This window comes from Pleuronectes platessa, chromosome 19 (genome assembly GCF_947347685.1).
Source record: "Pleuronectes platessa chromosome 19, fPlePla1.1, whole genome shotgun sequence".
NCBI classification, from domain to species: Eukaryota; Metazoa; Chordata; class Actinopteri; order Pleuronectiformes; family Pleuronectidae; genus Pleuronectes; species Pleuronectes platessa.
The window spans coordinates 11,113,423-11,127,486 of record NC_070644.1 but is presented as its reverse complement, the minus strand read 5'-3'; the positions used below and the strand labels follow the sequence as shown (position 1 = coordinate 11,127,486).

Here is a 14,064-nt window from a genome sequence, read left to right as displayed (position 1 = left end):
TAGAGGGAAGAAGGGGAAAGAAACATATTAATAGATATGCATGAACACAATCTATAAATCAATATACATACACGCATATATATATATATATGTACACACATGCATATGCAGACATACATGCCTATAAGGAAATCTCCAGTAAAATAATCAAAATAATTATTAATTGTCTGAAATGAGTACGAAAAAGCAATGTTCATTAATACAAGGAAACAAATCATTAAAAAGGAGAAAAGTCCAGATTTTCAAATTAAGACTCAAATTGACACATTAATGATGATGATTATTATGGCTGGTTTTACTTTCCCATTAGAACATGCATTGAAAATGGTTAATCGTTGTTGCACTTTCCAGATCACAGGAAGAGGGAGGATGAGGGTTTGATCCACAAAGATTTGAAAAAACTTAATAATCACAGTTTTATCTGACAGTTTTATTTTATCTGTTTCTTTTAATCAGTTATCAGGCCGCACTTAGTCTGAATCCCACACCGCGGTTGCCCAGGAGCTGCTGCAGTCCTTCCAGTGAAGGATGAACCCAGTTTCATGACTCTTGGAGGGGTGATAGTCCTTAATACTAGCAGTTACACCTTTTTATATGTCACTGTTTGCTGTAAAACAGGTTTATAGATGGATGTGAAAGTGGATTTCACCCGCCCCTTTTCAGCGATAAGGCCTCTTTGCAGTTTTCATGTTCTCCCTGTGCCTACGTGAGATTTCCTTCCTTGTTCGCGTCTATATGTCCAAACGGATGAGCCGTATAGCGGATGAAAGCATGGAATCCAGACATCATTTGTTTTCTTGTTTATATCCCTGTGCCTTTCCTAGTGCGACGTGGCGGAATGTTTTCTTTACAATGGAAGACGTGCAATAGATTAAAAATAAGTTTGAAAAAAACACTTGTATGTGGAATTTAGAACAACCATTGTGTCTGTCTTTCAGTTTCTGGTCAGCAGACAGGAGACCAAAATGGTGAGGCAGGTATGCTTTGTGGATTTTTAAACAAAGGAAACAAGCCAGACAACCTGAAACAGAGAGTAATCCAGGGAAGGCAACTCAACCAAAGGACGAGGAAATCCAGGATGTGATGTGAACAGACCGGCAGAATGGAACCACGAGGAGATGGAGGGATGCTAATAGAGACATTGAGAGAGAAGGACACATTGACTAAAGGAGGCAGTGATCATTGGACTCAGGTGTGACGCATGACAGCAGGAGCAGATCATGAAGGAGGGAAACCAGAGAAAGACAGGAAGTTAAGCGAGAGAGGAAAGAAGCTTCAAAGTAAAAAACAGGACTTGATTAACCCAAAGTGTAAAGAAAGATACAATAAAAAAAATATATACATATAATGAACCAAAGTCCACTCCCAAAATTCCACCAAGATTCCATCTGAAAGTGCTAAAATCACTTTCAAGGTTAAGTTTCTTGATCCAGAAAGTTAACCTTGAAATGTTAAAGGAGGTGAAACAAACAAAATGTGTACATCTGCTCCAAAATTCCATTGGCTTGTTTTGGTCCATGTCTCATTCCTCCACCAAGTTTTGTGGGAATCCGCTGAGTAGTTTTAGTGTAATCCTGCAGAACAACAAACAACAAACAAACAGACAGGGGCAGTAACGTCCTTTGGCGGCAGTAAAAAAAAGGCACATTTTCAGTTTGAATTTGAATCATTTTATCAGTGATTTGTGATTCGATCATCACAACCTGCCTAACCTGACAGGCACTGGGAGGTTTTGAAATCAAATTTGATTTGTATATGCATTTCCTATCATCGTTTGTATCTACTTATTAAATATTGGATGTATATATTTTAGTTTTCTTTAGAGGAGCATTTAATTCTGGCTGGTGCTCCATCACCATCTAATAATTGAAAAATAAACAGGGGAAAGAAAGAGTAGACACAACATCCCTCTGTACCGAGTGGACCCAGATGAGTCATGATCCCATCAAATCAACTCTCCGCACAGGAGCAGCAGAGGAGAAAAAACTGATCTAGTACAGACTTCAAAAAGGCCACAGAAGCATTTCGGATAATTACAGAACGGCCATAGCAAACAAAATAAATACAAACAGCAACTGTGTCTGTGTCTCTCTCTCTTGGTGCCTCATAAGTCATTTTGTTACCTTTACCAAGGAGGTTATGTTTTCACCCCGGTCTGTTTGTTTGCTGGTTTGTTTGTTTGTAAGCAAGATAAAGCTAAAACTACCAGACGGATTACCAGGGAACTTAGTGAAAGGATGTTAAATGGGTCAGGAAAGACCTCATTCAATGCTGGTGCAGCTGGATTGAATTCAAGGTGACTATGGGTCCTTGGCGGAGGAGGAACTAGATAAACTTCTTCCTAATTCTGATATTTAAAAAAATAATGAAGTAAACATTGAAATGGAATGATCGATATGACTCATGCAGCATCATCCAATGTTAATTACTTTTAAATTGAGTATCAGGTGCTCTGTGGAGCCTTGAGCTCAGGTCGAACCTTGATTGCAGACCACAAGCGCTGAATGACTAAAGGACATGTTAGTGTATGTGTCCAAAATCCCTCATTCACTTACACTTACTCACTGTCTAGTGGACTTGTATGAGGAGGACTGCACAGTGAGCTCACTGGCAAAAAGATAAATCACTTTCGGACACTTCTGGCGCAGCAGTTATGTCGTTGTCACAGGATGATGATGCACAAAAACAACGTCCGCCATATCCAATGTTTATTGTACACTTAATATTAATACTTAAAAATCACGTCCAAAGACCGTGTGTAATGTAAATGTAATTATTTGTAGAAATAAACGTGTGTGCCGCGGTTCGTGCTGTGATAAGCTGCTCTCCTCCAATCGCATATTTTACCGCCACAACTCACAGATCTGTCTCTTGCTGGACATAAAAAAAAATACAATACACCATCAAAATATTAGGGACAGACGCTAAAACAGACAGGTCTGTTAAAAGGCCTGCAAACATAAACCTGTCTGTCTTTATCATCACCATAATTCAGATGTTTTTGAGAAGTTAAAGAGGGACCGGAATCCCCAGAGAGACGAGGCCGATACAACACCTTGAATGCAATGCAGAGGGATACATCGAGTCCACTGCATAGGGTATGAAAAGTGTCTCGTAAATATAAGCCTTGTTTTCTAAGACTCGTTGATATTCTGCGTAGGGACTGTGAACTCGCCTCGACCTCCTTCCTTCAGGCAGCGTGAACAAAGAACAGCTTCCGGGATGCAACACTAAATAGAGACAGTTTTACGCTCCCTGCTTTCTTTGTTAATTAAATACAGCAATCCTCACTTCTGCTTAATGGCCATATGTCACAGTTGGCATTCATTTTTAGGTGCTGCGTCACATCTCAGGTTGGACAGAGGACGCTGGGTTCCACTGAAGCACTTCTCCTCCTTCAATGGCCTTTCCTTTTCCTTTTTTTCCCCTTTTTTTTTTTTTTTTTTTTTTAAATGGAGCCTGACCCCAGCTCTCCATCCCCACCCATGAGTGGTGTTTCAATAACAGGAAACAATCGGCCATCGTCTTTCATCGTAAGTTGACGTTGGTTCCCGCACGGTGCCACTGGGTCTCTGTGGTGCCAGCCGGCCGGCCAGCCAGCCAGCCAGCCAGCCAGCGCGCCACAGTCCGCAGCAGAGGAGAGACAGAGAGAATAAAGTATACGCGCCGGCTCACTTGTTTCCTTATCGTCCTCCAAGGGGATCTGACGCATGGCCCTCGCGGCGGTAATATCCGAGACTGATACGAGGCCAACGGAGTCCTGTCAGCCTCACAGAACTGTTAAATGTACATACATGGTCCCATAAGGCGGCTGACTGAGAGACATTTATTATTCTATTGGTGAAATCACTTTTAACTGTAATTATAGGTTTTTGGCTCAGAGTGAGGAAGTTAGGATTTAATGAAATGAGCGATCCCGGTTTTTACCCCCACCAGGGAAACTATGTTTTATATTGCGTTCGTTAGATGGAAGTTAATGCATAACCTACAGAACCAAATACCATGTAATTTAATGCATGGGTTGGCCCAAGAAAAAACATATTCAATTCTGCAGCGCAATCCAGATCCAGATTATTTTCATTTATTTAATCTACGGCGGTAGCGGAGATGCACACGAAGGTCAAACTTCCGTGCAACAAGTTAAACTACAAACAAAACTGCAGCTGAAACTATGAGGTTGAAAAGTCTGCTTGGACAGCGACAACTTTATGGACGATAGTCCGGAGTGGAATGAGGCAAATAGCGCTGCACACGCAACCATTTCATTATGAAACAGTTAGAATATGGTGGACCAGATAATTCAGTCTAGATAATCAATGGGAAACAATGCTTTGACAAGGCGAGATAGAGCATTCGCCTCTGCAGAGGAAATAAGCTTTGTGGGTTTGATTTAAGGTTCAGTGTGAAGAATTCAGTGACTTCTAGTGGTGAAGTCGTATATTGCAGCTGAATACCCCTCACTTCACCCTCCCATTCCAAACATGAAGGAGAACCTGTGGTGGCCTCAAGTTGTAATAAAAACTCAAAAGGTTTAGTTTGTCCAGTTTGGACGACCATAAAAAACATGGCCCCCTCCGTAGAGAGGAGCCGCTCCTGATGTAAACATAAAGTATTTAAATATGAAGGGCTCGTTCTAGGGTAAAGAAAACAACAATTCATATAATTTAAATGATCACACACTAGTGAAAACATCAATAGGATTATTTTAAATGAAATTTCTGCGGCCTAAATCCTATGCGGCCAAAGTTTTTGTGAAGTTTTGTGAAGTTTTTGTGAACTAATAACACAGGGAGAAGGATGGCTGCACATGTTGTGTGCTTTTGCGCTTCAACCTTTCTTATCCTAATACAGTAGACACAAAAGTATTGTCTGTGCATTTATATATTATTCAGCCTTGCTCGCAGTATTCATACATTCAGTTTGTCTGTGGCAACCTTTGATTTTCTTTTTGCCGAGGCTGCAGTATGTTTCCCACCTCATCCATTTCTGTTGATACCAAACTGAAATGTGATATTAATAACTGCTCTCCTTGCAATAATGTCACACTCTGCAGCAGAAGCCGCAGCATTAAGAGTCCACTATTATACAAAGTGCACATATTTTTAAGGTTCATCGGGAGGAAGTCATGCAGACAGTCACATTTGTGGATATGCAACTTGATTATTAACCCCTCTGAATAATCATTAAGTATCTGTCAAGGACTTAAAACCATGTCTTCTGCAAGAGGGTTGAAAATAAACGATTTACTTAACACCAATCTGCATGTAAATGAATAAGTGATCCTCACCAGGCTTTTCCCTGTGGGATCTATTTACCTAAAAGTGGTGCACTATATTTGAGGGAACCAAACATATATATATACTTGCACATTCCTTCCTGTATTGTAGGGTTTGGATTAATTGCCTGGGTTGGCTCGGGTTTGAGATGAGAATTTATATCAAACCTTTTTGGTACAATTCTTTTTAATCCTACCACTGGAGGGCCTCTGAAATTAAAAATGTTCAAATCCTCCACATAGCGACTTTAAGTGAATTGCCAGCTGTCTTGTCTGCTCCAGTGTTCTGTACTTGCCACATCGAGAGCTGGCCCTTCAAATCATCTTGGTTCTGATCCTCTAACTGCAGAGCACAGTGTCCTTCACGTGTCTCTGCTGTACGTGCTGAGCTCCACCCGCCACCCCCTTTCTTCCACCTTTGTTTTGTACCTTTATTAGGTAAGAGCAGCATTCCCAGCATTCCGGCAGCATCCTCGATGACTTCATGAAAGTGCTTACAGACGCCTTCACTTGATTGACTTTCCGACAGACACATCCTGTCCCCCGCCTCCTCCTTCAGAAGCCGTTTTCCTCTTCCTCGTCCCGACAGCGCACAGTCATGATCAGAGCTCCCCCTGGAGAGTAGTCCGGATACCTGTTGCGCCGTTTGCTCGGCCAGATGGAAGTGTGTGTGTGTGTGTGCGTGTGTGTCTGTGTGGAAGGTGAGAGGTAAAGGAAGACCTGGAGGAGCTGTGACCGTGATGAACTATGGCTGCAGCAGCCTGTCCTGTATCCTGTTGTGTCTACATGATTTCTGAAAAGCGTTTCCTTTTTCAACTTGGAAGGGCTGTTTGTTTGTGTGTGTGTGTGTGTGTGTGTGTGTGTGTGTGTGTGTCAGGGTTAAGTATGTCTTTGTTCGTGGTTGCTCACATTGTCAGCAATATGCAGTAGATTGCACGTCACTGGAAACCACAACTAATAAATTACTAAATCCAAATTCTAAGTATTTTTCCTATACTTTAATTTTCTGCTTTTACATTCACCACTTTAAAGTTACACATGTACATCCTTATGAAGAACTACAATGTTTCTGTGTTCTAAATACCGGAACAAAAAAAATCCATAGTGGCTGCCATCGCTCAACGGCCTGATCTCAGTTCTTTTCCCATGATCTCTTGACACTGGACGAGAGAAGACCCAGGGAAAGAAACTGTGTTACGTGCACGTTGGCTCCACAGTGAGCAACTTAAAGGTCAGGAGGCGTCTGACCTCCTGCGCCCGAGGCGTCACTTAGTTACAGAATGGAGGCGAGACTCTAATGAAGAAACAAATGGATTTTATAGATGCAGCTTTAAGCGGAATCATCGTCGCGTGAGCTCAAAACTGTAGATTCTTATTGCTGGAGTAGAAGTGAAGTTAAGGCATCTTTTCACCCGTCCTGGCCTCCTGTTGTGTTTCGTCATGTTTTCATGGGGTGTCCACATGATATTGACACGGATGGAATAAAAAGAATAAAAAACAACAACCAGACACGGCTCATCTAGTCGCGTTGTTTTACTACAGTGCATCAACAGCCTTGGACACTTGGCTGAAGACCTCGTCCACGGGCAGCTCAGAGTCAACCTGAGGCGAAACAAGAAGAGATGTAGAAGATAAAGAGCAGTTTATGTCAGATTTTACCAAACTCATTTTTTGTTTGTTTTGTTTTCACTGTAGCATGGCGGCCACACTCACCTTCCTCACGATACCACGGCTCTCGTAGAAGGAGATGACCGGCTCTGTCGCCTTGTAGTACAGGTCCAGACGCTTCTTGATGGTCTCCTCGTTGTCGTCGGAGCGGCCGCTGGTCTCGCCGCGCTTCAGGAGCCTCTTGACCATCGTCTCGCCTTTGGCGTCGACGTACAGCAGCAGGCAGGGTTTGCCGATCTGGGAATCCAAATGGTTGACTCAATCATGCTCGTTCTTTTCCCTTCGTGCAGGGATTGATTAAAGACAAAACGCCTCACGCCCTCCTCCTACCTTCTTCTCGAACTCCTCGCCCTGCTTCACCTCACGGGGGTAGCCATCGATGAGGAAGCCCTTGGAGACGTCAGCTTTGGCGATCATGGCGTCCTTGATCATGTCCAAAACTGTGTCCTGCAAGAAGACCCGGAATATCATCACCAGCCCTCACAAAAAGGTATCGCAACCCTTTGACTTATCAGTGTTATCGAACTAAAGTATTGGTTCCTCTCTCACCAGGGGCACGAGCTCTCCCTTCTGCATGATGGCCTGGAGCTGCTTGCCCCTCTCGGAGCCGGAAGCCACCTCAGCCCGGAGCAGGTCCCCAGATGACAGGTGGGTGTAGCCGTACTTTGCCACTATCTTCTCACACTGGGTGCCCTTTCCAGAGCCAGGCCCACCTGAAGAAGAAGAAGAAGAGCAGGAAGCGTTAGTTTAGTGATTTATTGCTGTGCTGCTAAAAAACAGAGACAAAGCTAATGTCACGTGAACTCACCCACAACGAAGATGATCTTGGCATCTTTAATTTTGTCTGAAAAGAGCACGTACAGAAGAGGTTGAGTCAAAACTTGCGAACAAACCAGGTTGGGTGAGTACATGAGGAAAGTTCCTTTTGAAACAAACCCTCTCGACGGTGAGACGTGGAATCAGTGGTGCAGGTAGTCCCCATGTCTGTCTGTGCTATACTGCAGGTTTGTGCTATAGCTCAAACAGTGTTGCCATGGCAACTGTTGTCACCTAAGTAACTGCTTGACGTGAAACTAAAGGAAAAGTCTGAGCTACATGAAGATCAAATAAATGTTGCTAATAGTAGATAAATATCATATCTTTAGATTGTTTTTAAATGAAAACACAGAATTAATTTTAAAAACGATATCCTACTTAGTATTTTACAAGTCTAGAATTCTGAAAGAATACTGTGTCATAATAAAACAACTATGTTGCTAATGAAGTGTGATATCATCATTTATTTCTCAGTATAAATGATATAACATATCCAAGTGCAGGATCTTTAAATGTAATATGAAGACAGTCACTGTATTCTCAAAAACTACCAGGAGAGGGCAGTAGAGTCTAAGAAACGACAGCACTTCAGCCCATATGGCCAAAAATAAAAAGCGAAACATTTTCCACACCAGTGAATCTTCATGGATGAAAAATCATTTGAATCAAGCGTGTATTATTTACCTGCCATTTTGTTGCGTTATAAGAGGACGTTCCTTCAACTACAAGACACAAAAGACAATTAATTTCATTGAGGCAAAGTAGTTAACATTGGTCACAATTTTGGGGGTTAGTCCATTATTGTACAGTAAACTGACACATACAGTATACTATGTGAAAGGTGGACAGTTGGTATCAGCAAGTGGCCCCATTTTGAGGCTTTACACACTCTCTATCACACATGCACACACACACACACACACACAAACCGCACCACCGAGGGAAGTTACCCATTAAATCCGGATAATCAGAGGATTGTGAAATGAGAAATACTACCACTTACACCATCTAATGCAGTGGTCGCCAACCAGTGTCCGCTACTGGCGAAGGAGCTGCTGGTTTGTCTATGACTCTCAAAACAAGGAGTGTTGATAACCATCAAAGTCCCGTCAGAACAGACATAACAGAAAGTGAAAGGCTGGAGGGCTTGTTGTTAATACGTTTGTGTCACAGACAGATATACATGTTTTATCGCATTTCAAATATAACTCCAACGTTTGTGTCGACGGAATCCATTCTTTGTTTAGACATTTTTTTTTATTGTGAAATTTTTGCAGGAGCGATAGACGTATGGCTTCATACTGTGTAGTACCTGTATTTATCTGAGTACAAGGGAGTTCTTTCAGACAAGGAAGTATTCCCATTTCTGGCCATATATTGAAGTCAGTGTCCACGTAAAAAACATTGTGCAGCTTTCCTTGTGTATTTGTATGCTCGTACATTCAGCCTTTAACAGATATTGCAAAAACGAATAAATCCTTGAATAGACTAATAGACCCTCCTCATGGGATTTCTTGGAAGATATCAGGGTGGTAGTTCTCGGCTTACGATTGGAATTAAAAAGTGATCTTGGGCTTGAAAAGGTTGTTTACAACTGATCCAATGTATCAAGAAACACATTTCTTTGACCTATCACCCTCTGGATGATGTAGCACTAGCAGTATTAATCATTTTGATAATGTTATGTCAGTAAGTGCATGAACATTACTAACTATTCTAAGGAGCATTTACAGAGAGTCTCAACACTTAACACGCTTCGCCAGTTTAAAACCTATTAAAAGAATCAATAAAAAATCTATTATTAAAGCTATGTTCGAATAGAGTAAGACACATGGGTGGTACATTTAGATATAAAAGAGAAAACAAACAAAGGCGCTCTTGCTGTGGAACAACTAAACAGCCTTTACTTGTGCAGCTGTAATATGGCAAAGAGGAAAAACAAGGCAACTACCCAGGATGTCTACATACATTTTATTAATACTATTTACTTGCCAATCTATTTGAAAAATAATGTCAGTCTTTACCTGATTGGTGTAAATGGTGTTTATTTCATGCTCCTAATCCAGAATAAGATCTAGTCCCTTCAACATTTGATCAGCATGGGAGTGTAGTTATGTATTGTTATTTGTTAGTACTGACTTTTTCGACAGAAACTGTAGCTTCCTGTTTACACGTTTCTTTCAGACTTGGAGACAGAAATGAGGGGAAGGAGGAAGGAGGAAGGCGGCTGGCCGAGTATTTTGGCCGAGAGTAAAAAGATATTGGATCTTCAAGTGGCTGCCCGTGCCTGTGTCATGTGCTCGGGGTTGAAAATGAGTGTGTTTGACTTTAAATAACTTGCTTCGACAGGTGCTGCCTGGGCCAAAATAGTTTCTCCACAGGCCGAACACCCCACCTGCTGTCATAGAGACTTTCACCTTTCCATACTGGCACGCTTACCCCAGGTTTGGTTGATGTGTTACTTACATCATTTACAGACACGTGTGTACTAATCAAGTAACATGAGAAGTTGCTGCTCAGACTTTTTGTGAAACCAGAATTGTAACGAGAAGCAAACGGGTGATTTCTTTATTTAAATGTTGGGATTTGGTCGTCAGGGAGAAAAGTTCTTATCATAATCAAAAATATATTTGTAGGTTCTGTGTGACAAGAGTTGAATTTGAGCTTGCAGGAATCTGGCTGTTTACTCACTGGCACCTGCCTGCTATACAAACAAATCTGTAACGGCGGTGCCAGACTGATTAATAAGCTGTAACAGTGTTAGAAAGGTGATATGATCCGTGTATGGTTCTACACCGCAGCATAGGACATAAATATGAATTACTGTTGTATTGCACGTGGTCCAGCTGACAGATCTTCTTATAACTCAAACTAATACGTGTTCCCTGGTTAACTGTAACGACACATCACACCAAATACTCTCATCTTGTTCTCTGGTTCTCACTCGCTCTGCTCCTCAGCTCTACCGCTGCCACTTCTCAGGTGTCCGGTTTTAATGGGAGGGCCCATTAACCCCGTGGTTCTGTAAAGGTCACTCGGAGGCCGGCGTCTGAGTCAGCGCAGAGCTGGTTTGGGAATCCCACTCTGGCCTATTATGGTGCCATCTTTTGAGTCCTCCCCTGCTTCTTTGGCACTTGCACCCAATACTGGGCTGTGAATTATGGAAGTGAAAACTATATGCAGTGAAATTGCCCTCATCTATTTCACAGCTGAGGCCGTATCAGTGCTGGATGCGGGATTTTGTGACGTGTGGCCAAAGCCGTTTGAATTTTAGACGGCTGCGGCTGAGGGGTTAGAGGGGCCGTCCTCCAACCAGAAGGTCGGCAGTTCGATCCTCAGCCTTCCCCACCTGCATGCCAAATCGTCCCTGGGCAAGACAATGAACCCTTACACGGCCCTTCATAGATGTTAAATGCACTATAGTTAGTCGCTTTGGAAAAGAGTTTCCACCAAATTACATGTAGTAATGTTATAAATACAAGGACTGGCTCTATATTGTTTCCCTTCAAAGTCTGTGAATCTTACAGCCGCAGAAATAATGCAATACCATGCAACTGCAGAAACAGTAACAGTAAGATAAAGTCACACGCTTGATATTACATCTAAAGATACCAGATTCCCCCACATGTCAAGTGCGTCCCACCCTCATGTCTTATTACACTTTTTTAAACATGCAGCCCGGCTAAAAAAAGACCCTGCCAGTCTGCAGCTGTTCGGGGATAGTGTGTCAAGACGGCCGCATGGAGATGAAGCTCTCACTCACAGCGCCCTGGAAGTACGGCGACAGCAATGTACTGAGCTGTTCATGTATTTGGACATTCTCCCCATACACCGCTTAGTTACTTAGGAACTCTGCACATTAATTGGGCGCACTGTCTCTTTAAGAGAGAACAGGGGAACCTTTGACGTCAGTGCAGTGGGAGATATTCCATGTTGTTTGTGAAAGGATGGAGCGACATTAATTCATTGTGTGTGTGTTTGTGTGTGTGTGTCTGTGTGTGTGCCTTCTAAATTGCAAACTTCCTCTCCCAGGAATCAATAGCACTCAGCCGCCTATCAGCTGTTCATGACCCTTACTGAGGCTAAACGGCATGACAGTGGAATTAGAGTGTGAGAGCAGCTAGTGTGGACTTGTCCTCTAATGTGTGGAGGTGAAGGAGAATGTTTAAATGACATCAGGGTGGAGGCGGAGCGAAATAAACAAATGTCTGGAGATGAAAATCCTGTTTTGTATTTTGCATAGCAGTCATGAGTGTCATAACTGTACATGACTCACACACACACACACACACACACACACACACACACACACCCACACAAGAGCTACATGCTCTACCCTGCACAGAACAATTTGATCCTCTGACAGTGTCGACCATTTTTAAACAGTGTGACTGGTTAGAGTTTGTCGAGAAGCCAGACGACAGTTTACCATTACAGTCTTGTGTTATTCTCCGTCCCATCACACAGCTCTGCCCACTCTCACTCCCTCTCCCTGACATCTCTCCATTCCTCTCCTCTCCCTCTGACAGTGTTCACACCAAGCCCCTGCCGTTTGCCTGCCGGTCCTTCCTCAGTGGAGCCTTTTGTCCTCTGTACTGACCTCTCTCTTGTGGTGTGTCTCTAGATCCCAGTGCAAAGGGCTGCTATCCCTGGATCCCCGTGAGTGTGTGTCTGCACAGTTCCTGCTGCACGGCAGCCCTCCCTCCCCCTAGCCATGCCTTTTTATAGCTCGGCTGAGCCTGATCAGGCTGCGTTGCATTCTGGGTGAGAGGGAGGAAGAACTGGCGAAGGGAGGGAGGGAGGGACGAGGAAGAGAGGATGAATGACAGGAGGGTGAAATAAGAAGCAGCGGGAGAAGAGGAGAGGGGCTGTGGTCGAGGGTTTAGTTTCAGGTCATTAGGTAATAAATGTCCACATGACTGTACCCCAGCAGCTTCCTTTTTAGAAATGTTATTTTTTTTGGTTGGATTATTATTCGATTGTGTGAACAGAGAGGATCATAGATTGGGAATCAATCTTTAAGGGAAACAATAATCGGCTAAGACACCACTACGAGTTCCCTTGAAACTGGAAATATTATGCAACAGCTTTGGAGTAGGTGCAATAGGGGAAGAAGAAAAAATCACAACAAAGAAAAACAGAAGCGGAATAAAAATCTGTGTGGTTTGATAAATTCTTTACATCCCCTCTCACTCTTGGTCGTGTAAACGGGAAGCTTTGTGGCCCTTTGTGCCACGTGAGACTGTGCTTGAGAAATCCAGTCCAGTGATTGTGTTGCTCTCAGTAGACCAAGGACTTATTTTTTAATACAATGAATGGGATAAAATTCTGTGCCAGTGTTACTCATGTGATTTTCCTAACCTAAAAAAAAGAGGAATTTATGCGTAGAGGCTTTGCGATCTGAGCACTTGTGGTCTCCATTTTGTGTGCATTTTGTTCATCGCGGGAAGGATAAACACATCACTTCCTGTGTCCGTCACGCGGCGCTGGACCACACCCACTAATCATGCACTACAGTCTACACCGTCTACACAATGAAAATTATATGTAAATATAATTAAATTTGTAAAACAGAGCTTACCTCTTTTGGACAGGGTGCTATCACTATCACTACATACAGATAAACAGATCTAAAACACTTGTTTCTCTTCAGATCTTATAATTTGTTCACCTTTGAAACAGATCAAAGGAATCTATGACCACTGGCATTGTGACATTGAAACAAACGGTCAAGGAATTCTTTGCTGAATGAATCCTTTGAATTTTTCTTTTATTTAAAGCCTGGGGAGTTAATTAGTAAGTCACAAACCAGTCTTATTCTTTCATCTTAACCCTTTGTTCCACAACATGGATCAAATGTGGGTTTTTATTTGTCTTGATAAATTTCATCAATCACCATCTTGTTTTTGATATCACAAATCTTTATATTCCCTTTTCCTTTCTTACTTTACAAACAAATGTAAATTTTGTATTTCTACATAAAAAATTACCCATACAGTATGTATTCACTACAGAACACCGGTCATTAATTTCACACAGCTGCTTTTGCACATCTGATGCATGCATGTCTTATTTACAATCCATGACTAGTGAGAAAGAGAAATATGTACAGTACTAACTAGCTGTTAGCTAGCTAGCTTCTTTTCTGGCTAGCTTCCCGTTGCTAACTAAATAAAACTTAAAATATAATAGTATATACTTATTGGACTGATTGATAGGAAAAATAAGCTGGGACTGAAAATGTTGGTGCTTATTTGCCAATGCACAGTGTTCAAAAATACTTCCTGTTTCATGACAACTAAGTA

The 14,064-nt window shown here is 42.3% G+C and overlaps 1 protein-coding gene across 3 annotated transcripts; it reads right to left on the bottom strand.

Annotated features, from left to right (window-relative positions):
• Positions 1 to 6,258: 6,258 nt before the first annotated feature.
• Positions 6,259 to 12,481, bottom strand: ak1 (adenylate kinase 1). 3 transcript variants are annotated; one of them, XM_053411852.1, is made up of 7 exons: positions 12,360 to 12,481; positions 8,444 to 8,481; positions 7,752 to 7,787; positions 7,493 to 7,656; positions 7,274 to 7,390; positions 6,989 to 7,180; positions 6,259 to 6,877 (listed from the first exon to the last, which is right to left on the bottom strand). In XM_053411852.1, the coding sequence occupies exons 2-7, from the start codon at positions 8,448 to 8,450 to the stop codon at positions 6,812 to 6,814; spliced, it is 582 nt and encodes a 193-aa protein (XP_053267827.1). In that variant the 5' UTR covers positions 8,451 to 8,481; positions 12,360 to 12,481; the 3' UTR covers positions 6,259 to 6,811. The 3 variants fall into 3 exon arrangements, with proteins under 3 accessions (XP_053267827.1, XP_053267829.1, XP_053267828.1); XM_053411854.1 differs by lacking the exon at positions 12,360 to 12,481 and adding an exon at positions 9,784 to 9,951; XM_053411853.1 differs by lacking the exon at positions 12,360 to 12,481 and adding an exon at positions 8,763 to 8,892.
• Positions 12,482 to 14,064: the final 1,583 nt, after the last annotated feature.

Bases quoted from the DNA above. Each gene is read 5' to 3' on its own strand.
- ak1 (XM_053411852.1), bottom strand. The intron at 7,391-7,492 runs GTGAGAGAGGAA...GTCTTCTTGCAG, and splicing joins AGGGAGAGCTCGTGCCCCTG to GACACAGTTTTGGACATGAT. The intron at 6,878-6,988 runs GTGAGTGTGGCC...GTTTCGCCTCAG, and splicing joins GCCGTGGTATCGTGAGGAAG to GTTGACTCTGAGCTGCCCGT.